The 27,861-nt window shown below is 37.2% G+C and overlaps 2 protein-coding genes across 4 annotated transcripts in view; both read right to left on the bottom strand.

Moving 5' to 3' along the window:
• C1D (C1D nuclear receptor corepressor) overlaps positions 1-27,861 on the bottom strand; it is a 377,915-nt gene that overhangs the window by 160,015 nt on the left and 190,039 nt on the right. The window lies entirely within an intron of this gene.
• PPP3R1 (protein phosphatase 3 regulatory subunit B, alpha) overlaps positions 1-27,861 on the bottom strand; it is a 77,208-nt gene that overhangs the window by 22,255 nt on the left and 27,092 nt on the right. For all 3 annotated transcript variants that reach the window (XM_050754523.1, XM_050754525.1, XM_050754522.1), the window contains exon 2: positions 15,346-15,385. In XM_050754523.1, the coding sequence (XP_050610480.1) occupies positions 15,346-15,385 (40 nt within the window). The remainder of the gene's footprint in view (positions 1-15,345; positions 15,386-27,861) is intronic.

The following is a 27,861-nucleotide window of genomic DNA, read 5'->3' as shown; positions in this document are numbered from 1 at the left end:
TTCTCGTTGACTTTATCTTAACATTAAAAAATTCCACCACACAATTCATATAATGGTTTTTACTTTCTTCCTGAAGCCATTCTTCATAGACAACTCTGTCATTTCGTTCTAATTTGAACCAACTGCTTTCTAGGCCTACGGCATAGTTGTTATTCTGAGATTCTCAATGGTGTGTTAGTTAGGAATTCCGTTTCTGGGATCTCATTTCATCCTCTTTCTTGAACTTCTATTTCATTTTGCTGGGTACATATTCAAGAACTCATGCAAGCTAACCTTCCCAAGTCCTTAAATTTCTGAAAATGTCTTTTTTTGTTCTTACATTTGAGTGATCATTTGGCTGGTATCAAATTCTGGATTAGAAACTCAGAACTTTGAATGTATTACTCCACTGCCTTCTACCAACTACTGCTGCTGCGAAGAAGTCCAATGCCAGCGGACTCCTATTCTTTTTAGGTAACAACTTCTACGCCTGGAGGCTTTTAGGGTTTTTTTTACTCTTGAAATTTTAAAGTTACAAAAGAAGTTGAAACTAAATGTAGATGCTCTTTCATCTAATCTTGGCAATCAGAATGCTTTTAACCAAAAGTTTCAATTTTTCAAGAAAGAGAAATTTCTCCTTTTATTTAACTGATTATTTCCCCTTCTATTTTATCTAATATAGCTCCTGAAATTTCTTTCAGTCAGATGCTATCACTGTGTTCTCCAAATCATTCTTTCCTTGCACATTTTTCCATATATTTTATCTTTTGCTCTAACACTGAGAAAGATCCAAGAAGTTTTATTTTTGTTAGGCAGATAGCTAGACTTTTTCACTAGCCAAAGTAACTGACTTCTTCAAACTACTCAAATTTGTGCCAGATAACCAGATTACTATACATCAAGAATCCCATTACTGAAACTACAAATTTCTTAGTGCTGCCACAATACTAAAATTTGACAGTGCGGATAAAGAAAATAAAGCTAGTCCTTCCTTTTGTTTTTACTTTGTTTTCTTTTTTTTTTTTTTTTTTTTTTTTTTTGAGACAGAGTCTCGTTCTGTCTCCCAGGCCGGAGTGCAATGGCACAGTCTCAGCTCACTGCAACCTCTCCCTCCCAGGTTCAAGCGATTCTCCCGTTTCAGCCTCCCAAGTAGCTGGGATTACGGGCACCCACAACTATACCTGGCTAATTTTTCTACTTTTAGTAGAGACGAGGTTTCACCATGTTGGCCAGGCTGGTCACGAACTCCCAACCTCAGGTGATCCGCTCGCCTCGGCCATCCAAAGCGCTGGGATTACAGATGTGAGCCACTACGCCCGGCCAGTCCTTTACTTAAGACTATTTGTTTAAAAACTTGAAATATTTAAAATATACTAGAGAGTCCAGGGATTTTTTTTTTTTTTTTTTTTGAGACGGAGGCTTGCTCTGTCGCCCAGGCTGGAGTGCAGGGGCATGATCTCGGCTCACTGCAAGCTCCGCCTCCCAGTTTCATGCCATTCTCCTGCCTTAGCCTCCTGATTAGCTGGGACTACAGGCGCCTGCCACCACACCCGGCTAATTTGAATCCAGGGATTTTTAAAAAAGGTCTGTAACCCTCAAACAAGGTAACTCAAACCATTTAAGTCCATGTACTATACTTAAGAAAATTCTTTGTTCTTCTCGTCATTACTCAATTCTAATGCTTTACTGAAAGCGGGCAAAGCATAAGTAATTCTCAGTGACTAGGTGAAATAAATTAGAATTCAGATCACTAAACTACCAAGTAAATGATAAATGACAGCTGGTAAATTATCTAAGAAACATTAACTGTATGATATATTTATGAAGATGTTAATCTAAAGCAACAACTGCACAAGTCAATTTCAAAATTAATGGCATACAATGTTTTAATGATAAAGGGCATTTTAGGGCCAGGCACAATGGCTCACACCTGTAATCCCACCACTTTGGGAGGCCAAGGTGGGTGGAGTTCAAGGTCAGCAGTTTGAGACCAGCCTGGCCAACATGGTAAAACCCCGTCTCTAATAAAAATACAAAATTAACCGGGTGTGGTGGCGCACGCCTGTAATCCCAGCTACTTGGGAGGCTGAGGCAGGAGAATCACTTGAACCCAGGAAGCAGAGGTTGCAGTGTGCCAAGATCGCGCCATTGCACTCCAGCCTGGGCAACAAGAAAGAAACTCTGTCTCAAAAAAAAAAAAAAAAAAAAATGCTGAAATGAAGGAGGAAATCAAATTAACTACAGATAATCTTTTTCTCTGAAAACACTGTTTTCAAAACTGCAAACCTTCCTGAGACGAACGTGATTAAGAGCAAACATTAACAGCAAAGTTATTATGCTTAAACTTTCACATCACCTGTAAATACTCAAACTAGAAACAAAACTGCTTGAATGTGAAACTGTTTACTAAAAACAGAAACAGTGTTCTAATGGCTAGGAAGGTTTCTAGTGGCAGTTCATTATGCAAAGGGAGAGGTTCCTTCAGAGTCTGCCAAGCTCTTCTTAGGGGACCTTCTAACAAAAGAAAGCTGATAAATCTTTTTAGATAAAAGATTTAATCTTTCACCTACATTTAGTCTACAAAACAGCCCTTGTATTTACTAATTTTATCTAAACCATTCAGAATTATACTGGCTTTATCAACAATTAGCTGAATCTAATTTTCCACTCTTACTTTCAATTGTGCCCCAATCTAGTCCTCCGCTTAAATTATCTAAAGTAGTATCTTCAACTCAGTCACTTTTCCAAGTTATCATGCCAAGTTAGAACTAAGGCCTCTACTTTGAGCAAATCACCTCAACAGAGTATACATTTCCTAGTCCAGAGAGGTTAGTCAACAAAAATAAAGTCACAATGGCCTACAATAAATTTATTAAAAATCCAACACTGAACTGAATGACATATATATACACACACACACATATTGTGAGATAGATATATATATATATCAGAATACCTATGTCTTAGACAAATCTAGTCTTACCTAGAATTATTCATGTAGACAATTATAACATTAATTTTGTAAGATTTACTAAAGACAGACCATATAATACCGTGATTAAAAATATTGACTATGAAGCACGATGGCCTAAGATCAAATCATGGCTTTGTTACTTCACCTGCTGTGTGACTTAAGCCAGTTATTTAAAGACTCTTTGCTTCTATTTTCTCATCTGTACAATGGGGAAAGTAACTGTGCCCCTCTCCTGAGGCTAATATGAGGATTAAAAGAATTAATGTATGTAAGGTGCTTAGAAGAGTTCCTGGGACATGGTTAAGCACCATACCATTATAGGTTGTTATTACGTATGAAAACAAATGGGGTGACTAGTAACTACCAGGTTTTCCCAAAGGTATACAGGCTTTAAAATTATCCAACGAGTTGTCTATGTAATCCAGCTCTGAGCTCTTGCTAGCTGATTCAGTCAATCAATATTTACTCAGCATCTGCTTTATGCCAGGCATTATGCTTCTACTGTCAAAGTCCCAATTCTTTTACTGGTGAAAATTAGCTTAAATAGTCACTTATTAAAGCTTAAAATCTGCATGCCATTCTGAATTGTAATAATTATTTCTTGTTGATTTTATTATTGGTTACTTCCTTCTTCCCTTTATTTAAAAAGCCCCAACTTTTCAATAACAGAAATTTCAAACACACACAAAGGTTGAAAAAAAGAGTATAATGAATTCTATATGCTCATTATCCAGTTTCAACCATTAAACATAAGAAATATTTTATCTATATCCCACCCAGTTATTTTAGAGCAAATCCCAGACATACCATTTCCTTGTAACTAATCAGTATTTTTTTTTTTTTTGAGACTGAGTGTCACTCTTGCCAGGCTGCAGTGCAATGGCGCAATCTCAGCTCACTGCCACCTCCGCCTCCCGGGTTCAAGCGATTCTCCTGCCTCAGTCTCCCAAGTAGCTGGGTTTACACGCATGCACCACCATGCCCAGCTAATTTTTTATATTTTTAGTAGGTTTCACCATGTTGGTCAGGCTGGTCTCAAACTTCCAACCTCAGGTGATCCACCCACCTCGGCCTCCCAAAGTGCCGGTATTACAAGCATGAGCCACCGCACCCAGCCTAAACAGTATTATCTCTAAAAGATAAAAACTCTTTAACACATCATAACATTACCACACCTAAAAATTAATTATCAAATAATCAGTGTTCAAATTTCCCCAAAGGTCACAAATGATTTTGTAGATTTTAAAAATCAATCCAGATGTAGCAATTAGACAATGTGTTGATAAAATGAAGATGACCTTGATGGCAGTGTCAGTGGAGTTATAGCAGCCGAAAGCCAGATTGCCGTAGACCAAGAAATTAGCAGAAATAAAGAAATAAAGGTAATTGTGTAGGCTCTCGAGGTTCAAATACAGGAAAGAACGGAGAGAAACTTCAAGGTACATGCAGGATCAAAATCAAAGAGAAGTTGACTGTGTTTATAAACTGAAGAGAGGAAGAAGCTGAAGACATATGGGGAAATAAAGATAAATTTAACAAAGTAAGATCCTAGAGATGAGATGGCACAAGATCAAAAGCACATGGTTAGCAAAGGCTAACCATGAAAATGGGAAGGCCTGATACTGAAGGAAAGGAGGTTAAGATTAAATGTGAGATCAGGCAAGTTTCTCTTGTGACAGGCAGAGGTGAGGGGGGAATGAGGCCAACACTTAAATCATCCCCAAGTTTTCTTAGTCCCTAGTTTTCTCAAGCATTAGGAGCAAAATCATTTATTAAAACCAGGTAATGCAGGTAAGTTTGGGTAGAATGTTGATGATGTGGATAACATATAAAGAGACTGAAAGAAATAACTACACAAAGAATTAATCCACATTCTAATCCTACGCGGCTTTCAAATGTCACCCCTTCCACGAAGCTTTTCTTAATTTCCTTAACTAAAGGTAATTTTTCCTCCTTGGAACCTGTGTTTTTATTTCTCATAATAGTTTACTCATACTGTAATAATCTATGTATTTCCCTTTTTCCCAGTGGCTAATCTGTAAGTACTTGGTAGGTGCTTACTTATCTGTGTGGCACATGAAAGAATACAGTATGTTACAGCACGCAATTTAGAGTCCTGTTAACTTTTTTAAAAAGCTGCACAACTTTACACTGAAAGAAGAAAAGCTGAGAGGACACTGGGGCTGGGGCAATTAAACAAGGCCAAACAGAGAACACTGGCTTGAGCTAGGTATGAAAGGGATGAGAAGACACGACAGGAATTAACCTAAATAGGGAAGTATAAATAGTGAAGTGTGTCAAGGACTGATTTAAACAATCTTATAAAATGACAGTACTATTCACAGAAAAAAAAAACTAAATAAAACTAAGCTCTTCCAACAGTAAAGAGGTTTTGGAAAAAAAAGCAAAAAAAAAAAAATTACTACAATGTGTGGGTGAACAAAGAAAGTGGCAGTTTTAATGTGGACAAGGTCATTTGAGGAAATTGATCCAAATCATAAGTAAAATATGATAAAAAAGCATATAAGATTCTAGTGAACCAAACAGGAAAAAATAACTATATAACAGACAAAATAATTTAGGCAGATTCACAGCTGGCTGTGAACAATGACAAGTATAGCTCTTTAGTGAAAAGGCTCAACAGTTTAATCAAAGTGTGGATTAAAGTGGTAAGAAAGAAGACTTACTACTAAGTTCTGAGGATTAACTGAAAAGGACAGCTTTAACAGTGTATGAAATCTATTTCAAATGCTTACCACACAAAGAAAAAACTGTGACTTTTGCCATCCCAGATGTATGTAAGGAATATCCATCTGCTTTTTGCCCTAGGACATTTTTCTCTGGCCCTCAGTCCCAGATTTAAAGAATGAGCAGAAAAGAATCTGGGAACTATGGTTCCCTCAAGACCTCTGTTCCTTGACTGAGAAATAAAAAATTAATGTCCTAGTACCTCATCCCCATTGGAGTTTATGCTAGCAACAACCAATCCCAACTCTATTGCAGCCTAAAGCATAGCTAATTACAGACCTCTGCACCTCTTTCTTTCCACTGTCAAGTGGAGGAATAATTCACGTCACATGCTCAAACTAAACGGTAAGCAGAAGCTCAATTTTGAGCGGAACTCTTTCCATTCTAGAGAAACTATAAAACAGACTCATCGCAGGGCACAATGGCTCACACCTGCAATGCCAGCATTTTAGGAGGCCGAGGCAGGTGGCTCGCCTGGGATCAGGAGTTCGAAACAAGCCTGGCCAACATGGTGAAACCTCATCTCTACTAAAAATACAAAAATTAGCCTGGCGTGGTGGTGGGTGCCTGCAATCCCAGCTACTTGGGAGGCTGAGAGAGAACTGCTTGAACCCAGGAGGTGGAGGTGGCAGTGAGCCGAGACCGCACCATTGCACTCCAGTCTGGGCAACAAGAGCAAAACTCTGTCTCACCAACAAAAAAAAAAAAAAAAAAATCTGACACACTGACTTTACCGGAGACAAGTATTATAGACCTGCATAACACCCAAAGCACCAGTTTGTAACTTCTGTCTTCACCATATTCTGGAGATAGGTTAGCGGTGCAGTAGTGACTCAAAAAATAGTTCTCAAGTCCAGAAGGCCACTATAGTCTACAAGAACTACTATAGTTCTCAAGTCCAGAAGGCCACTATAGTTCAATAAGTTTTTTTCTAATAGGCCAGATGGTAAATCTTTCAGGCTCTGTTGACCATATGGTCTCTGAGCAATTACTCAACTCTGCCACTGCAGCACAGAAAACAGAAAAAAGGGCATGGCTATGTTCCAATGGCTATGTTTTAGTAATAAAAACTGCTGGCAGGCAGCAGTTTACCAATATTCCTGGTCTAGAGGGTAGTAATTAGGTCTAGTTTTGGTCCATTCTAACACTATTCTAGATGTAACATTTTATTTCATGTTTTAAAATAGAAACATACATGCCTTCATATGATCCTAATTACATTAAAAATTCATAAAAAGGCTGGGCACAGTGGCTCATGCCTGTAATCCCAGCACTTTGGGAGGCCAAGGCAGGTGGATTGTTTGAGGCCAGGAATTTGAGACCAGCCTGACCAACACGGTGAAAACCTATTTCTACTAAAAATACAAAAATTAGCCAGGTGTGATGGCGCTCACCTGTAATCCCAGTTTCTTGGGAGGCTGAGACACAAGAATTGCTTGAACCCAGGAGGTGGAGGCTGCAGTGAACCGAGATCATACCACTGCCCTCCAGCCTAGGTGACAGAGCAAGACTCTAAAAAAAAAATTGTTTTTAATTTTTAAAAAATCATTAAAAAAAAAGTCTGGGAGGAAATAGCAAAATAAAATGTAAATAGTGATTGGGATGCAAAGATTATGGATAACTGGTCATAGAGACCACCATTTTTTTTTAGTTTAAAAAACTGTGGAAGTTACAAAATAGATAATAAACAATAATTTGAGTTTATGTTAACTGCTATTAAAAAAAAAATAAAGGCCAGGTATAGTAGCTCATGCCTGCAATCCCAATACTTTGGGAGGCTGAGGTGTATGGACTGCTTGAGCCCAGAAGTTTTAGACAAGCCTGGGCAACATCATAAAACCCAGACTCTACAAAAAAATTTTTTAAAAGCTTAGCCAGGAGTGGTGGTACATGCCTGTGGTCCCAGCTACTCCAGAAGTGAGGTAGCAGAATCGCTTGAGCCCCAGTGAGCCAGGCTGCACTGAACCATGGTTATGCCACGGCACTCCAGCCTGGGCAACAGAGGCCGACTTTGCCTCCCTCTGTCGAGTTTTAAACTCCCTCTATCTAAGTTTGTAAGACACAACAAAAAAGCCCCAACAAAAACAAATCAGGGTACTATTAATACCTGACAGCTGAAGGAGAATAAAGTTAGTCAAATGAAGAGCCAACCAAAAACCACTCTACCCAAACTCATAAACAAGCGAAGGTGGTAATAGGAATGAAAGAAATTGACATGTGTTTTGGGGGAAAAAAAGGAGATTGCTGAAACATAATGAGCAATGGGAAAGTGGTCTTAATACAAAACAGAGTGACATCTTATCTCAAGGTAAGAGGTCTCCTCAAGCAAGGCAAGACCAGCCTCATGAAACGGGGGTTGAAGAGGCTATGTCTGCTTGCAAGGAAGGCTCAGAATGGTTGTGGGAGTTCTAGAACCTCATGTTATTTTAATCTATTGGCCTCTATTCCAACTCTTACAATCTCCTCTTTCCCAACCATTGTCCTTTCACACAAAAGATCTTATTATTTTTAAGCTCCCTGGTCATCTTAACTGGTCCTTCAATCAAGAACTTCTAAGTCAGTCATTTTCTTTAAGTTCTCCAATACAGCCAAAAGTAACCAGCCAATCCACACTCCTTATGCTCCTCATTCTCCAAATATTTTACAATAGCAATTTGGTCTACCAAAGTTCTGCCTTCAATAAGCACTTTATTTTATGTAACCATAAAATAAGTTATTTCATGTTCCAATTTGTTCATAATGGGATCATTATTATCTCCAAATCCGACTAAGTCAGACAACCAATCCAGATTTCCATTACTTTGAGAGTGTACAGCCTACAGCATTCCTGGAATTGTATTTTTCGTGGGTTCAACAGACAACAAAATCTAACTCTAGGTAGTTGAAGCAAAGGTTGTTTTTCAATGCTAAAAATTGTTAGGAGGCTAAAAAATGAGTCTGGGTTGAACTTTTAGGAACAATTCACAAAACTACACTACAGAACGAGGCCATCAAAAAACATATGGTTTGACCATCCCAAATCTAAACATCCGAAATCCAAAATGTTCTGAAATATGAAACTTTTTGAGTGTTGACATGGCATGCAAATAAATGCTTTTTGGAGTATTCTGGATTTCAAATTTTTAGATTTGGGATGCTCAGTCAGTATATATAATGCAAATACAGGCATACCTCAGAGACACTTTAAGTTTGCTTCCAGACCACCACAATAAAGTGAATAAAGTGAAGTACATGAATTTTTTTGTTTTCCAGTGCATATAAAAGTTATGTTTACATACTACTGTTGTCTACAAAGTGTACAATAACATTATGCCTAAAAAACAACATATACACCTTAATTTAAAAATACTCTATTGCAGCCGTGCACGGTGGCTCACACCTATAATCCCAGCACTTTGGGAGGCTAAGATGGGCAGATCACGAGGTCAGGAGATCGAGACCATCCTGGTTAACATGGTGAAACCTCGTCTCTACTAAAATTACAAAAAAATTAGCCGAGTGTGCTGGCGGGCGCCTGTGGTCCCAGCTACTCAGGAGGCTGAGGCAGGAGAATGGCGTGAACCTGCAAGGTGGAGCTTGCGGTAAGCCGAGATCACGCTACTGCCCTCCAGCCTGGGCGACAGAGCGAGACTCTGTCTCCAAAAAAAAATAATAATAATAATAATAATACTTTATTGCTAAAAAATGCTAAGGATCATCTGAGCTTTCAGTGAGTTATAATCGTTTTGCTGTTGGTAGGTCTCACTTCAATGCTGATGGCCACGGGCTGATTGGGGTGGCTGTGACAATTTCTTAAAATAAGACAGCAATAAAGTTTTGTCACATCATTCGACAATTCCTTTCATAAAAGATTTCTCTGTAACATACAATGCTGTTTGACAGCATTTTACCCACAGTAGAGCTTCTTTCAAAATTGGAGTCAGTCTTTTCAAACCCTGCTGCTGCTTTATCAGCCAAGTTTATGGAATATTCTAAATCCTTTGTTGTCATTTCAACAATGTTCACAGCATCTTCACCAGTAGATTCCATATCAAGAAACCACTTTCTTCACTCACCCATAAAAAGCAACTCCTCATCTATGAGTTCAAGTTCCATCATGAGATGGCAGCAAATCAGCCACATTTTCAGGCTCCACTTCTAATTCTAGTTCTTCTGCTCCTTCTATGACATCTGCAGTTATTTCCTCCATGAAAGCCCTGAACCCCTCAAAATCATCCATAAGAACTGGAATCAGCTTCTTTCAAACTCTTGTTTATACTGATATTTTGACTTCCCATGAATCAAGAATGTTCTCAATGGCAAATCTATAATAGTGAATCCTTTCCAGGTTTTTTTTTTTGGAGACAGGGTCTCGCTCTGTCATCCAGGCTGGAGTGCAGTGGTGTGATCTCTGTTCACTGCAACCTCTGCCTCAGGAGTTCAAGCCATTCTCATGCCTCAGCCACCTGAGTAGCTGGGATTACAGGCATATGCCAGCATGCCTGGCGAACTTTCATATTTTTGGTAGAGACGGGGTTTATGTTGGCCAGGCTGGTCTCAAATGCCTGACCTCAGGTGATCCGCCCACCTTGGCCTCCTAAAGTGCTGGGATTCCAGGTGTGAGCCACTGTGCCTGGCCCTTTCCAGAATGTTTTCAAATTACTTTGCCCAGATCCATCAGAGGAATGACCATCAAAGACAGCTACAGCCTTACAAAATGCATTTCTTAAGTAATAAGACTTGAAAGTCAAAATTACTCTTTACTCCATGGGTTACAAAATGGATGTTGTGTTAGCAGGCATGAAAATGTTACTCTCTATGTACATTTCCATCAGACCTCTTGGATGACTCGCTGCACTGTCAATGAGCAGGATTACTTTGAAAGAAATCTTTTTTTCTGAGAGGTAAGTGTCAACAGTGAGCTTAAAATATTCAGTAAACCATGCTGTAAACAGCTGTGCTGCCATTTAGGCTTTGTTGTTCCATTTATAGAGCACAGGCAGAGGAGATTTACCATAATTCTTAAGGTCCTATGATTTACAGAGTAACTGTGCACTGGCTGTAACTTAAAGTCACCAGCTGCACTGTTCCCGAGAGTCAGTGCCACCTTCATCTTCTGGATAACTTCCTGCTGCATCAGCACTTGCCGCTTGAACTTGCAAGTTATGGAGATGGCTTATCTCCTTATACTTGAAGAACCAACCTCCGCTAGCTTCAAACTTTCCTTCGGCAGCTTCCTCATCTCTCTCAGCCTTCACAGAATTGAAGAGTTAGGGCTTTGCTCTGCACTAGGCTTTGGCTTAAGGGAATGTTGTGGCTGGTTTGACCTTCTATCCAGACCATAAAACTGTACCCATATCAGCAATAAGGCTGTTTCATTTTCTTATCATTCGTTTGTTCACTGGAGTTAGCACTATTAATTTCCTTTAAGAACTTTTTCTTTGCATCCATATCTTGGCTAATTGTGTGGCACAAGAGGCCTATCTGGGCTTTCGACACACCTTCCTCAATATGCTTAATCATTTCTAACTTCTGATTTAAAATTAAACATATCTAATTCTTTCTCACTTGAACAATTAGAGGGCAGTGTAGGGTTATTAACTAGTCCAATTTCTTTTTTCTTTTTTTTTGAGATGGAGTCTGGCTCTGTCGCCCAGGCTGGAGTGCAGTGGCCGGATCTTAGCTCACTGCAAGCTCCGCCTCCCGGGTTTACGCCATTTTCCTGCCTCAGCCTCCTGAGTAGCTGGGACTACAGGCGCCCGCCACCTCGCCCGGCTAGTTTTTTTTGTATTTTTTAGTAGAGACGGGGTTTCACCGTGTTCGCCAGGATGGTCTCGATCTCCTGACCTCGTGATCCGCCCGTCTCGGCCTCCCAAAGTGCTGGGATTACAGGCTTGAGCCACCGCGCCCGGCCTAGTCCAATTTCAATACTGCTGTCTTCAGGAACAGGAAGGCCTGAGGAAAAGGACAGAGTTGTGGGAATGGCCAGTCAGTGCAGCCGTCAGAACACAGACAACTGGACTAAGTTCACCATCTTACATGGACACTGTTCATGCTGCCACATTCACTAACCACAGACCACCATACAGACATAATAATGAAAAAGTATGAAATACTGCAAAAATTACCAAAATGTGACACAGACAGGAAGTGAAAACATGCTGCTGGGAAAATGGCAGAGACAGACTTGCTTGGCATAGCGTAACCACAAACCTTCAATTTGTAACAAACACAATTAGCTGCAAAGTACAATAAATCAAAGCATAATAAAACGAGATACGCCTGCATACTACCCAAAGCAATTGGCAAATTCAATGCTATTTCTATTTAACTACCAATGACATTCTTCACAGAATTAGAAAAAACTATTTTAAAATCCGTATGGAACCAAAATAGCCAATGCAATCCTAAGCAAAAAGAATAAAGCTGGAGACATCACACTACCTGATTTCAAGCTATACTACAAAGGCTACAGTAACTAAAACAGCATGGAACTGGTACAAAAACAGATACACAGACCAATGGAACAGAATAGAGAGCACAGAAATAATGTTGCACACCTACAACAAAGTTGACAAAAACAAGCGAAAAGGACTCCCTCATTCAATAAGTGGTGCTGGGATAAGTGGGATAACTGACTAACCATATGCAGAAGATTGAAACTGCCTTCCTTATGCCACATACAAAAATCAACTCAAGACAGATAAAAGACTTAAATGTAAAACCTGAAACTATAAAAACCCTGGAAGATAAGCTAGAAAATACCATTCTAGATAAAGGATCTGGCAAAGATTTCATGACAAAGTCACCAAAAGCAATTGCAACAACGACAAAAACTGACAAATTGGACCTAATTAAACTAAAGAGCTTCTGCCAAAGAAACTATCAACAGAGTAAAACAGACGACCTACAGAAAGGGAGACAACATCTGCTAACTACGCATCTGTCAAAGGTCTAATATCCAGAATCTCTAAGGAACTTAAACCTAAAAGCAAAAAAACAAATAACCCCATCAAAAAGTGGGCAAAAGACACGAACAGACACATTTCAAAAGAAGGCATACATGTGGCCAACAATCATACGAAAAAAATTCTCAACATCACTAATCATTAGAGAAATGCAAATCAAATCCACAATTAGATACTGTCTCACACCAGTCAGAATGGCTATTACTAAAACGTCAAAAAGTAACAGATGCCAGCGAGGATGCAGACAAAAGGGAACGCTTATACACTACTGGTGAGAATGTAAATTAGTTCAGCCGTTGTGGGAAGCAGTGCAGCTATTCCTCAAAGAACTTAAAAAAATTACCATTTGACCCAGCAATCCCATTACTGGGTATATATCCAAATGAATATAAATCATTCTGCCGTAAAGACACATGGACACATATATTTACACTATTCACAATTTATTATTCACAATAGCAAAGACATGGAATAAACCTAAATGCCCATGAAGAGTAGACTGGATAAAGAAAATGAGGTACATATACAACATAGTATACTACGCAGCCACAAAGACACAAGATCGTGTCTTTTGCAGCAACACGGATGCAGCTGGAAACCATTATCCTAAGCAAACACACGAACAGAAAACCAAATACTGCATGTTCTCATTTGTAAGTGGGATCTAAACAATGAGAACAGGTGGACACAAAGATGGGAACAACAGACATCAAGGCCTACTTGACAGTGGAGGGTGGGAGGAGGGAGAGGATCAAAAAATGACCTATCAGCTACTATGCTTATTACCTGGTGGCAAAATAATCTGTATACCAAATCCCCGTGACACACAGTTTATCCATATAACAAACCTGCACATACCCATGAACCTAAAATAAAAGTTTAAAAAAAAAAAAAAAGAGGTACACCCGTTTTCCAAAACCCCCAAAATTCAAAACCCAAAACATTTATGGTCTCAAGATTTTTGGATAAGGAATACTCAACCTGTATTCCCTGTCCATAAGGAAGCTGCATAGTAAATCTGAAAGCTTCTGGCTCCAGAGCATTGCACACACCACACAAATCCAAATCACAACCAGAATCCTACCAGCAGAAACAATAAAAATAGGAAAATAACAAATTCTAATTCACTTCTACCTTCCATATCTCACGAGTATATCTGTGGCAGAAATAAAGTAACATTAAGAATTCTGACTGCAAAGGAATCTGAGATATGTACTTGTGAGTTTTAGTTTCTAAAATACCAGAAAGTTTAAATAGTATTGAATACCTTTGGTAATATAACATGAAACTCTGGTTTCCACACCAACAAACATACTACAATGGGAGAGTATAGAAGACAACCAAATTAAGGGAATGAAGTTGCTCAGAGGATATAAAGAAATTAGGATTCAAAGATGGAGGGGAAAGTGGGTGGGGAAAGAGTAGATGGGGCTAAATAAATAAAACTACAATGTATATGAACAGTGTAAACAAGGACTTAAGAATTACTAAGTCCTTATTTTGTATTAGTAAATACTAAAATATAAATAAAATACACTGTAAGAATAAATGTTGTTTTATACATCAATTAGTGGTTTTTTAGACTTAATTCTTAACCCTAAGAGCTAACAGTAACCAAATAAAATAAATTTATATTGTAATAGAAAACCATAGAGGGACGATCTTGTATTTTTTAAAGGGACGGCGAAATGAACATGCCCTTGATACAACATCCCATTAACAGGCTACAATCAAATTGGATATGGTAAGTGACCAGACCACTGGTCTAGCCTAAGTCTTTTTTTAAAAAAAAAAAAAAAAAAAAAAAAAAAAAAGGCTTACTGGAATATTAATACAAGCAAATTAATTCTAAATTAACATCCAATCTTTCAAATATTAAACTTCTATCAAAGGTATACATTAAAAGACCTTTTTCAAATTTAAAAATAAGACATTTTAAACATCAGAAAAAGGCTTTACACACAGACTTTTATTCTGAAAGTTTGCTCTTCAGAGAAAGAATCACCTCCACCCCTCCCTAAAATGTAAAAAACAAAAAACTTAGTGATTCTATTTGTTCAAAAAATAAAAAGCGAAAAAAAAAAAAAAAAAAGGACTTAATGAATGCTGTGTGCCTTGTCTGTCTCTCCTTCCAGAAAATACGGAAAGCTGTACTTTTCAGCCCCAAACGGGCAGTTTGGTGGTGCTGCATAATTAGCTCTGGCCTATAAATATGAAATATGAGCACAACTGATACAAATCACCTCTGGGCCGAGGCAGATAAAAGCACTGCCTACAGGTCCTTGGATTTCCCTCTTCCTCACTGATGTTGGGAACATGCATTAGAGATGGTAGCATTCCAAGACAAGGGAGCCCAGCTGGATCTGAGTCATCAAAGAGAAGAATTCTTACAAATCTGCTTTCAGACTTCACTTGAAAAACTTCTGTTAAAGACACTGAAATTTTGGGGTTTATTTATAACTATAGCACAGTGTAGATATTAGTAATAAACAAGTCTATTTAAAAATATTCCTACTTTGGTAACATAAAAAGACTGTGTGTCAAATTCACTATCCATTTTAAATAGCTAAGGGCTAACATTGCTACAAAGGTAAGTAAATATACATTACAGAAGTATATGATATACACACACACACAAACCGCAGAGACAGAGATGAGTGAATAAAAGTAACTCTTGAAAACAAGAATATGACTTACAGTGTGAGCACATTTCCAAAGGATAACTTGCCTCATTTCCCTGGGGGAGGAGGGAAAAAAAGAAATTAGTCATAAAATAGGCACAAATTTCTTTAAAATATTAAACCTAAATATTTTAAGTCAAAAAACATAGGGAAATAAGCCATAAACTAATAACATGACCACATCTATAAATTACATTTATATCTTTAAAAAATAAGTAAGAAAACAAATAATAATACTGTAGAAAGAGTTCTTGAATCAAACTGTTCTGATTTATGGCTCTGTCACTTAGGATTTACGCAAACATTTGAATGCAATATATTTTAAATATTTTCTAACACCCTAAATATGTTATATGCCAAATTTGAACACATTAGGGACTGTCAATGCTCCAACTTGTCTTGCTGGGTGAATTGATTTTGCGGTAGAGCTTAGAACAAAGATTCCCTTGCCAACTCTAACTGAAGAGTTTCCTGAGACTACAAAATGAGCTGTTAAAAAGAAAAAAACAGAAATCTGTTACCATTTTTCCCTGTATTGAAACGTAATTTTCTATATGCTGAGCAACTAAAATAAGAAAAATATTAATGGAAAGGTGAGTCTAACTTGATAGCCAGCCACTTGAAAACCATTTCAAATTTCTCTTTTCATACAAAGTCTTATTTCATGAATAGACCATAACTTAACATAATTTATCTGAACTCCTAATTTATATATATAAAAAAAGTAAACCTATCCGTTTTCTATACTAGGATTTTACGTGAAATATACTTAAGGAAAAAAGTGTTCTAGAAAAACTAGAGACCTGGGTCAATGCCTACATTTAACGACTCTGAGAACTGGGCCCAGGGAGGTCAAATATCTGCTGGAAGATCACACCATTTGATTAGCAGTGGAATCAAAAGTACTTCTAAATCTAAAACAGTAAAAATCCCAAGTAGTGTAATAGACTCAGAATTAGAATCATTAAGATCTTTAAAATCGTCTATAGAATTTAAAGTAACATAAGTTAAATTTTTAAAGTTCAGTGATAAATTGAATACCAAGCATCCTATATTCTAACCTTGACCCTGCCTAGCAATTAAATAGCAATAAGTATACAGTTGCTATTAATTCAACTGTACAATTAACATTGGCATATTTAAATATATATCTTCAGAAGCTATTGAAAACCTAAATTTTTTTTTTTTAGTGTGGCTGGCTTTTAAACTGCTCAACATACCTTTAATCCTATGTAAACCTAAAGTCTAATCAGTAAGTTACCGCATTCAATTAACTGACATGGTACCAACAGCTAGTCTTTTTCTTGCAAGTTATAGCAGATAATTGCATTTTCCATAACTGGTAATACTAGGTCACTTTAAATATCAAATGTATGTTAAAGTAAGGATAAAAGAAAGCAAACATTAATAAAGCTTGATATTAATGAATAGAAATGGATTTCTGCTTATTTCGCACATTACTTAATTGATCTTAATATTCTTACCATGATTCTTATCTTCACTGCCTTACATATACTTGCTCAATTTTTTTTTAATGCTTTTTTTGTTTTCCTTATTCCACTCTATCTTAAAGTTAAGTATGTTTCTTGCAAGACTCTCAAAAGCATACCGGTATTTTATTTACTAAATTTTGCACTGTCACTGTAAGGTTTTTAAAAATATATATATATAAGTATCATTACTGTTTTATAAGTGAAGGTAAAAAGTAGTTATATGGTAGTTTCAAGCAGGATTTTAAAACTAGGTCCTTTTTTCTCCAGCCCACTAACCTTTAGAGTGTTATCAATTCTTTGTAAACGATACCATCTATCTCACCTATTTATCTGTATCACTCCCAACTAGACAACGTCCACAAGACCTAAGAACCAACCAGGCCAGGGCTCCTAAGGACTTTCCCATTAACAAGGAATAACTCATCATGCTCCTAAACTTGGAATCCATATATCCAAAACATTATTGCAACCACAATCTGTCCCAAACTGACATCACATCCCTGCTAAAATTCAATAGCTCCCACTGCCTTCACAATAAAAACCAATACTTTTTAGAAAGCTAAGTAAAATCCTTTAATTAAGACAACTCATATCTCTGTAGTCACTCTCCCAAGCAGCACCACCATCTCTACCCTACATTCCCCACTTTTTACTCCATATTCTGTATTGTTCGAACTTTTACAGCAAGAATGTCTTCATAGTTTACCTTCCATTTAAAAAAGGAAACCAAAGCAAAACATGGCAATATAAAGATAATTTTGTCAATATGGTCAATATAATTTTGTTCCATGTTCAGTCTTCCTCATGCTTAGTCATTAGTAAAAAATAGGAGTCTTGGACATTCCCCTTTATACTCCTCTCCCCACCCCCTCATGGTCAGCTTCTTAAGCTACTAGCTGGGAGTATTACATTTATCAGTAATTGTTTCATTCAGGTTTGGCGTGTGGGCTATAGTTTATTGATCCCTGAATCTAATGCATAATTACATTTAAACAAAAAATACAGATCAGTTTGTAAATTATTATATCAGACTTAACTGGAAAAAAAATAGCATTTCTGAAGGTAAATTAATTCTGCAGTGAATTTCTAGCCAATAGCTCCAGTCTAGGATTGGGAAATACCAAAATAATGATAGATACTGTGAGAGATATACCCAATTAGGTACTGACATTTACTTCTAAGAGAACCACTCAACTGAAAAAAAAAAACCATAAAATTACATCTAAATATAAAAAAAGTTCTAAAGCTAACATGTTTTAAGTTTATATAAGAAAGCTTGAAGAATTCAAACATCATCCCACATGACCAAGTTATTGACAAGATCACTCGATGATGAGGTCCTTAAATAAATCCACTTGCCTTAAGTTCAAGATAGACTTTCCTTACACTATACTGATTTAAAAATTTAGTAACATCTGCCTATGAAGGAGAAATGCTACATGAACCACTCGACCAGTGTTTAAAAAACTACTAAATCAGAAAAATTTTATCAAACAACATTCATCAGGCATTATCTGTGATCACCTACATAACAAAAGAGGTAAGCCCTTAGGATCTATGTCCCAGCTTACTATCTGGAGAAAGTTTCCAGGTTGCAGCACAGGAACGGGGAACAGAAACACAGTCCCAAGACACTGCTGAATTGAGAAGTCAGAGATACATGAAGTTCGTAAGGCCAAGGAGGTTAGACTTATGAGGAAGAGTACTTTAGAAAAGGGAGACGCATGAGAGACCTTTGGAGATCTGCATAAAAGTCTCCTCCAGTCTCTGCTTAAGTCTGAGAGGAAACTTCCCAAGTCCAGGAAAAGAACTAGTAGCAGGTTGAGTAACTTTTGGGAGTTTGTGCAGAGCTAGGAATAGTTCATGATCCCATGAGCCAAAATGGAGAAACTTTTAAATACACAGGGAATTGGGTCCAGTCCCCAGAACGACTACATTGGCCATGAATTAAAGGCTGTTCCGAACTTACCTTAAGAAAGATAGAAAACAAGTCTCAGATCAAATTTGGGTCTCAGTAACTTAAGCAGATGACAAAACAAACTCTTACATTCTTTAAAGGAATAAAACAAAATCTAGCACAACAGCATAAAATTCGCAATGTATGACATCCAATATAAAACATAATAGGATGCTACAAAATGGATGAACCTCAAAATCATGTAAGTAAAAGCCAAAAACAAAAGGCCACATATTTTATGATTCCATTTATATGAAATATACTGATAAAGAAAATACACAGAAACAGAATGTAGAGACTGGTGGGTGCCAGTTGCTGGGGGAGGAGGAATGGTGAACAATTACTTTTTGGCTATGGGGTTTCCTTTTAGGGTGATGAAAATATTTTCAAACAACACAGAGGTGGTGGTTGTACTACATTATAAATGTACTAAATGCCAGCCTGGGTAACATGGCAAAATACCATCTCTAAAAAAAATACAAAAAAGGCTGGGCGTGGTGGCTCATGTCTGTAATCCCACCACACTGGGAGGCCGAGGTGGGCAGATCACTTGAGGTCAGGAGTTCAAGACCAGCCTGGTCAACATGGCGAAACCTCATCTCTACTAAAAATACAAAAATTAGCTGGGCATGGTGGCGGGTGCCTGTAATCCCAGCTACTCGAGAGGCTGGGGCAGGAGAATCACTTGAACCGGGGAGGTGGAAGCTGCAGTGAGCAGAGATCGTACCACTGCACTCCAGCCTGGTCATCAAAGCGAGACTCCACCTCAAAAACAAAAACAAAAATATGAGCCAGGCATGTTGGCATATGCCTGTAGTCTCAGCTACTCAGGAGGGTGTTATGGGATGACTGCTTGAGCCTGGGAGGTCAACGGTGCAGTGAGCCATGAGCGCACCACTGCATTCCAGCCTGAGCAACCAAGCAAGACTTAGTTAGTTAGTAAGTAAGTAAGTAAGTAAGTAAATAAATAAATAAATAAATGTCACTGAACTGTTTACTTTTAAAATGATTTTGTTATGTGAATTTCATGTCAATAAAATGTTTTACTTGCTGTTTAAAGAAATAATGGCTCCAAATCTTCCAAATTTGATGAAAACTTTAAATCCCCAAATCCAAGAAGTTCAATGAACTCTAAGTAGAAGAAACATAAAACAAACAACACACACACACATAATAAATTGCTGTGACACAGAAAATCCTAAATATAATCAGAGAGGAAAAAAGATTAACTACGTACATATAACAAAATTACTACAGCATATTTCTTTTTAGATACACCAAGGACAGGAAACAATGGAATCTGTTTAAAAGTGTTAAAAAAAAAAACCATTCAGTTTTTATATCCAGCAAAAACATCTTTCAAACATTATGGCAAATGCTTCTTCCAGAAACAAAAACTGAAAGGAAACATTAGGCTCCAACATATATTCACTACAAAAAAAAAGTCAAAAGAAAATTCTTCAGGCAGAAGAAAAATGATACCAGATGGAAAGCTGGATCTAGACAAAGAAATGAAGAATATCAGAAATGGTAAATGGTAAGTATAAAAGACATTTTTCTCATTTTTAAACGTCTTTAAAATATGACTATTTAAAGGCAAAAATAATGTGTTGCGGGGTATATAAAGTGAACATATAACAGCACAAAAGGGCAGCGAAAAAACGAATGCATGCTGTTGTCAGGATCTTACACTGTAAGAGAAACACTGTACCATTATTTGAAGTAGAGCATGGTATGTTAAAGATGTATATTGTAAACTCTAGAACAGCTTAAAAAAGGAGACAAAATAAAATGGTATCACTGTGATGGTTAATTTTGTGTCAACCTAACTGGGCCAAGGGATGCTCAGCTATCCAGCTAAACATTATTTCTGAGTGAGAGTCTGCTAGGGTGCTTGTGGAAGAGATTAGCATCTGAACTGGTGAACTAAGTAAAACTGATTGGATAACATCCTATCTGTCCAGCACCTGAATAGAACAAAAAGGCAGAAGATTGAATTAGTTCTCTGCCTCACTGCCTGAGCTGCAAAGTCAAGCTTTTCCTTCCCTCAATGCTCCTGGTTCTCAGGCCTTCAGACTCAGACTAGAATTTACACCATCAGTTCTTTAGCTCTCACGACTTCAAGCTACAGCACCAGCTTTCCTGGGTCTCCAGCTTACAGACAGCAGGAGCAGAACTTCTTAGCCTCTATAATCATGTGAGGCAGTATCATACAATAAATCTCTTTCTAGACATATGTATCTCTGGTTATTTCTCTGGAGAACCCTGACTAATACAATCAGAAAAAATAATCCAAAAAAAGGCAGACAAATAGGACAAAGAAACAAAAAGCAAATAAGAAAAATAAGAAATAGCAAGAAGGCAGATTTAAAAGCAAACATTTTGAGAATTATACATTTCATAATGCTAGAAAGAGCCAATTCATCAGAAAGATGAAGTCCAAAAACATACCAATCCTACACAAATTCTTTCAGAAAGCAGAAAGGAAGGGTACTGTCCTGAACTCATTTTATGAAGCCAGCATTACTGTGATGCCAAAATCAGACAATATCACAAAAAAAGAAAACTATGGCCGGGCATGGTGGCTCACGCCTATAATCCTAACACTTGGGGGGCCAAGGCAGGCGTATCACTTAAGGTCAGGAGTTCAAGACCAGCCTGGCCAACATGGTGAAACCCGTCTCTACAAAGAATACAAAAATTAGCTGAGCATGATGGTAGGCATCTGAACAATCCCAGCAACTCGGGATGCTGAGGCCGAAGAATCGCTTGAACCTGGGAGGTGGAAGTTGCAGTGAGCTGAGATCACGCCACCACGCTCCAGCCTAGGCAACAGTGCGAGACTCCGTCTCAAAACAAAAAACAACAACAACAAAAAGAAAACTATATCTAATGTTTCTCTATGACCAATAATGTAAAAATCCTTCAGAATATCTTAGCAAATTGAATCCAAAAATAAACATCATGACCAACTGAGGATTATTCTAGCAATGGAAGGTTGGTTTAATATTCAAAACTAATGTGATTCACAACATTAACAGAGAAAAAAGGAAAAAACCACACGGTCAACCAAACAGATACAATAAAAGCATCTAACAAATTCCAACACCCATTTTCGATAAAACAAGAGTAACTCAGCAAACTAGGAATATTTCTCACTCTATAAAAGGTTATCTACAAAAATTCTTCACAAAGTGTTATATGTAATAAGATTCTCCCTAAGATTAGAACAAGATAAAGACATCTGCACAAATACAAAAGGCAAGACAAAAGAAACAAAAGGTATACAGATTGAAAAGGAATAAATTGCCTTTAGTTGCAGATGACATAATTGTGTATGTACATAAATCCTAAGCAAATTACTAAAAAGCTATCAAAGCTAATAAATGAAATAAGCAAGATGGCAAGATAAAAGGTCAATATACAAAAGTTAAATATATTTCATGTTCTGGAAACAAATGGAAAACGAAATTCAGAATACACTTCCATTTACAAAATCATCAAAAATACAAAATACTTAGAAATAGTTAATAAGAGATGTGCAGGGAGAAGACTATAAGACAAAGCTGAGAAAGATCTAAGAAAACCCAGCTATATTTGTTAATAGATGAGAAGGCTCAATGTTGTTAAGATGGCAATTCTTCCCATAATGATCTGCATATAGAAGACAATCCCAATAAAAATCCCAGCAGAATATTTTATAGAAATCAATAAACTAATTCTAAAATCCATATGGAGATGCAAAGAACCTAAGAGCCAACGGATCTGAATGAAAAAGAAGAACAATGGTGAAGGACTTACAATATCCGACTTAAAAAGTTATAAAGGGCTGGGTGCAGTGGCTCTCGCCTGTAATCCCAGCACTTTGGGAGGCGGAGGCGGGTGGATCACTTGAGGTCAGGAGTTTGAAACCAGCCTGGCCAACATGGTGAAATGCTGTCTCTACTGAAAATAAAAAAAATTAGCCGGGCATGGTGGCAGGCACCTGCAATCCCAGCTACTCAGGAGGCTGAGGCAGGAGAATCACTTGAACCTTGGAAGCAGAGGTTGCAGTGAGCCGAAATTGTGCCACTGCACTCCAGCCTGGACGGCAGAGCAAACTCGTCTCAGGGAAAAAAAAAAAAAAAAGTTGTAAAGCTAGTCATCAAAAGAGTGGTACTGGTGTAAGAACAGACAAAGATCAATTGGACAGAATAAAGTAAACACACACACACAATTTTCAAGAAAGGTTTCCAGGTTATTAAATGGGGGAAAAAAATCTTTGCAACAAATGATGCTACAACTACTAAACAGCAATATGCAATTAAAAAAAAAAGACACAAAGATTTGAACAGATATTTCACAACAAAAGATATGATTAATATCAAATAAACACATGAAAAGACATTTAATACCACTAGACATTAGAAAAAGGCAAGTTAAAACCAAAGTGAGATATTACTATACAGGCAACTAGCATAATAAATATGTCTATAATTTTAAAATGGACATACAAAGTATTACTGAAGATGTGGAATAAATGATTATGTGGTGAACAAAATTCTTAGCCCTTTGAAATTCTGAATCCCTTATATACATACATTTTCTCCCAATTACTAAATCAAACACTAATCTAGTTACTGCTGCAGAAGGATTTTGCACATGTAATTAAGGTCCCAAATCAACCACCTCTGGATAAGATTTATCCAGGTGGCCCTGACCCGTAAGAGCCCTTTAAAAGCCGTTTTCCTTGTGTGGTCTAAGAAGGTGAAAATGAAAGAGTCAAAGCAGGAGAGGAATTCAACACAAAGGAAGTGGAGGGGCCACATGGCATTGAATGCAGGCAGCCTGACAGGGATGAGAGTGACCTCTAGTGAACAGGAGCAAGGAAACAGAGTGCTCAATCTCACAAGGGCAAAGAGCTGAATTCCGCCAATAATGTGAACAGCTTGGAAAGCACACCTCCCCAGAACCCCCAGAGGAGAACTTGGTCTGGTTGGCACCTTGATTTCAGTCTTGTGATACTCTGAAGAGAACCCAGTTACGCAGTGGTGAGCTTCTGATTTACAGAACTATGAAATAATAAATGAGTGCTGTTTTAAACTACTATGTTTATGGGAATTTGTTACACAGCAACAGAAAACTAATAACCAAACTTACAGTGTATGTGGCTAAAAGTAAAAACATTGACATACCAAAGTGTTGGTGAAGATGCAGAGCAAATGAAAATTTTATATCTTGCTAGTGAGAACTCAAAACTGTACTGCCATTTCAGAAAACAGTGTGTTGGACTCTTAGCGTAACCGGAAATGAAAACATGTCCACACAAAAATTTGTACTCACATGTCCACAGCAGCTTTATTCAGCTTTATTCTTAATAGACCAATCTGGAAACAACCTAAATGTCTTCAACTGGTGAACAGATACACTGTTATATCCAGACAACAGAGTACTATTCAGTAATGAACAGGAAAAGACTACTAATACACCCAATAACATAATGAATCTCAAAAGCAATATGCCAAGTGAAAGAAACCAGACACAAAAAGCTATGTGCTGTATGGTTCCATTTATAAATACTACAAAAAAAAAAAAACTATAGTAACTGAAAGTTCAGGGGTTTTTGGGGTAGAGGGGGGAGAGCAGGGAGTGAATGAAAAAGGTACCAGGTAACATTTCAGGGTGATAGACCTATTCTACATCTTGTCTGTGGTGATTACAAAACTATATACATTTATCAAGGCACATTAACTATATACTTAAAACTAGTTTTTATCATAGGTAAGTTATACCTCAATAAAGCTGATTTTTATAACTCAATATATTAAGGACCTTAGTCCCAAATATAATGGAATTGCTTAATACATAATTTAAGTCTCCGGTTAAGAAACAATCACTTTCTTTAAAATAATAAAGTTTCACAGCTGTCATATTATTCAAAATTCAAACTATATGAATTTATTTTTATAAGACACACATTTCAAGATAATGTATTCACAGCAAATAACATTTTCCAGATTAATCTTACAGAATCATGAGAAACCAAAAATTATTTACACTTACAGTAATCTTGACATTTATAATTCATCCCTTAGTCTCTCCTTCCCTGATTTTAAACTCCATGAAGGCACCAACTGTCTTATTACCTTTTGATATTCTTTGCCAGATTTAACAGTGTCCTAAATTTACTTTAAAGGAAGAATTTGATTAGGTGCATGGTAAAAGTCTGAAACAGTTTAAGTCCTATTTAAGCATCAAGCGCTGAAGTACAAGGTTAGATTAAGGGCATTAGAACACCCGAATTCTTAAAAGTCCAGTTATTAAAGCACTTTAGATTTTCTCTTTTCTTTTGATGCTCACTTTTCATAATGAGTATTAAGCATTTGGATCTGCATACATTTTAAATAAGCAAACAGTACTCTAATACTGAAGTAATATTTATAGTTCACAAAGAGTCTACAACCAAATAAGGAAATGTTGTCATCTCTTAAAGTCTACTAGATAAAGATAAATGTCTAAATATTCTGACTGCATATCCTCTGAAATATTCAAAGCTTTACGGAATGTATCCATAAAATTTATTTTTATTCTTTCAAACTTTGTCACTTTAAGATCAAAGCAACTCTAAACCAAAGAGAACCAAGTTTTTTTCATTTCTTTGCCAGAAAAATTTTTTAGATAATATTTTCCTGATTCCTACTGATTTTGGATCCCAAAACTGACAACCATAATAGAATTTTTTTTAAATGTTGAATAACATGAACTTGAAGAAAGTTACCTTAGGAATCATTCCAAATGTCTTTACCTGCTGAAAGACAGCTTGATGACTGCACAATTAATGTAATTATTATAATGAAATTAGTTTTTTCTAGGTAAAGTCACTGACCATCTTAGTAACTGTTCTAGAACAGATTCTCCCTCTTCTTAAGAAATACAAAGCAAAAGGCATAAAACCATGGATGCATGAATGTCAGGGACAGGGAGTGAAAAGATCAAAAGACAAAAACAGGAGATAAAAACCAATCATACCAATGACAGATCCAAGCTTCTTTAATGATTTTAGGAGGAGGGGAAAAAAAAACCCTAAAAATTTCTAGTGTGATAAATGCTGCCATAATTACAATCTGTAACTTGTTTGAATCCATCCAGCAAATGTCTGAAGGCACATAATATATGTTAACTATTTTAAAGATCCTATTACTAACTTTGACAGTTAAAACATATTTCCCATTAAATGACACCTACATTACCCCCACTCCTGTTTTTCCTTCTACTATTTAATGTTAACCACAATTTTTGTGTTTATCTTGTATTGTGCACAATTTTGCTGAACTTATTCATTAGTACTGTAAGTTATTTTTTGTAGATTTCTTGAAATTTTTCTATGTAGATAGTCATACTATCTGCAAATAGGATCTGTTTTTCTTCTTTCCAATCTGTATGCCTTTATATTCTTTTCCTGCCTTACTGCACTGGCTAGAACTTTCAGCACTATGCTGAAAAGAGCAGAAATCCTTGCTTTGTTACAGATCTTACAGAGAAAGTACTCAGTCTTTTGCCATTAAGTATAATGTCAGCTGTAGGTTTTCACAGATGTTCTTTATTCAACTGAGAACATTTCCCTCTACATTTTCCTAAGTTTTTGTTTTGTCTTGGGTTTTATTCTTTAGCCTGTTAATATAATTATACAGACTAAGTTTCAAACAGTGAACCAGCTTTGCACCCATAAAACAACTATAACTGATTATGGTGTATAATCTTTTAAAAGTATTAACTCTATTTGTTAATGTTTTAAGGGTTTCTGCATCTACACTGACATGAGGATGTTGATCCATAGTTATCGTTTTTGGATTTTGGTATCAAGGAAACAGGGCTACTCAAATTCTATTTCACACTGGAAGAAGCGTGATAGTTTGTGTTTAAGGAACTGGTTCATTACTTCAAAGCTGTCAAATTTATGTGTATAGAATTAGTTATAGTAACCCCTTATCTTTTTTCACATCTGCGGGTCTAGAGTGATGTCCCCTATTTCATTCCTAATAATGGTAATTTCTGTCTTATTACTTGTCAGTCTTATTTATGTTTCTGAAGAATGAGCTTTTTTTTTTGAGATGGAGTCTTGCTCTATTGCCCAGCCTGGAGTGCAGTGGCGCGATCTAGGCTCACTGCAAGCTCTGCCTCATGGGTTCACGCCATTCTCCTGCCTCAGCCTCCCGAGGAGCTGAGACTACATGCGACTGCCACCACGCCCAGCTAATTTTTTTGTATTTTTAGTAGAGACGGGGTTTCACCGCGTAGGCCAGGATAGTCTCGATCTCCTGACCTTGTGATCCGCCCGCCTTGGCCTCCCAAAGTGCTGGAATTACAGGCTTGAGCCACCGCACCCGACCAGAATGAGCTTTTTGTTTCAAAGGTTTTTCTCTATTGTTTTTGTTTTTTCATTTCATTTACTATTTCCTTCCTTCTGCTCACTTCAGGTAGATTTTTCTCATCTTTTTTTCTAGGTTCTTGAAGTGGGAGCTTAGATTATTGATTTGAGGGGTTTTTCTTTTCTTTTTCTCAATTGTGTGCATTTAGTGCTATAAATTTCCCTCTCTGGACCGCTTTAGTTGTATCCCACAACTTTTGGTATGCTGTATTCTTATTTTCGTGAAGTTCAATGTATTTTTTTAAATTTCCCTTGAGACTTCCTCTTTCACTCATAGATTATTTGGCAGTGTTTAGAGATTTTCCAGTTATCTATTATTGATTTCTAGTTTGATTCCACTTTGGTAGAACACATTTGATTTCAATTCCTTAAAATGTATGTTTATGTTTTTTTGGGGGGTTTCTGAGACAGGGTCTCCCTATCGCTCAGGCTTGAGTGTAGTGGCATGACATGGCTTACTGCAGCCTTGAACTCCTGGGCTCGAGTGATCCTCTCCCACCTCAGCCACTCAACTACAGGCATATGCCATCATGCTCAGCTAATTTTTTTTTTTTTTCATGGAGACTGAGTCTTTTTACATTGCCCAGGCTCGTCTCAAACTCCTGGCCTCATGCAATCCTCCTGCCTTAGCCTCCCCAAGCATTTAGGATTATAAGCATGAACCACCATGCCCAG

This window comes from Macaca thibetana, chromosome 13 (genome assembly GCF_024542745.1).
Source record: "Macaca thibetana thibetana isolate TM-01 chromosome 13, ASM2454274v1, whole genome shotgun sequence".
Lineage (NCBI taxonomy): Eukaryota > Metazoa > Chordata > Mammalia > Primates > Cercopithecidae > Macaca > Macaca thibetana.
The sequence above is the reverse complement of the archived record's forward strand: the minus strand, read 5'-3'. Positions and strand labels throughout refer to the sequence as shown.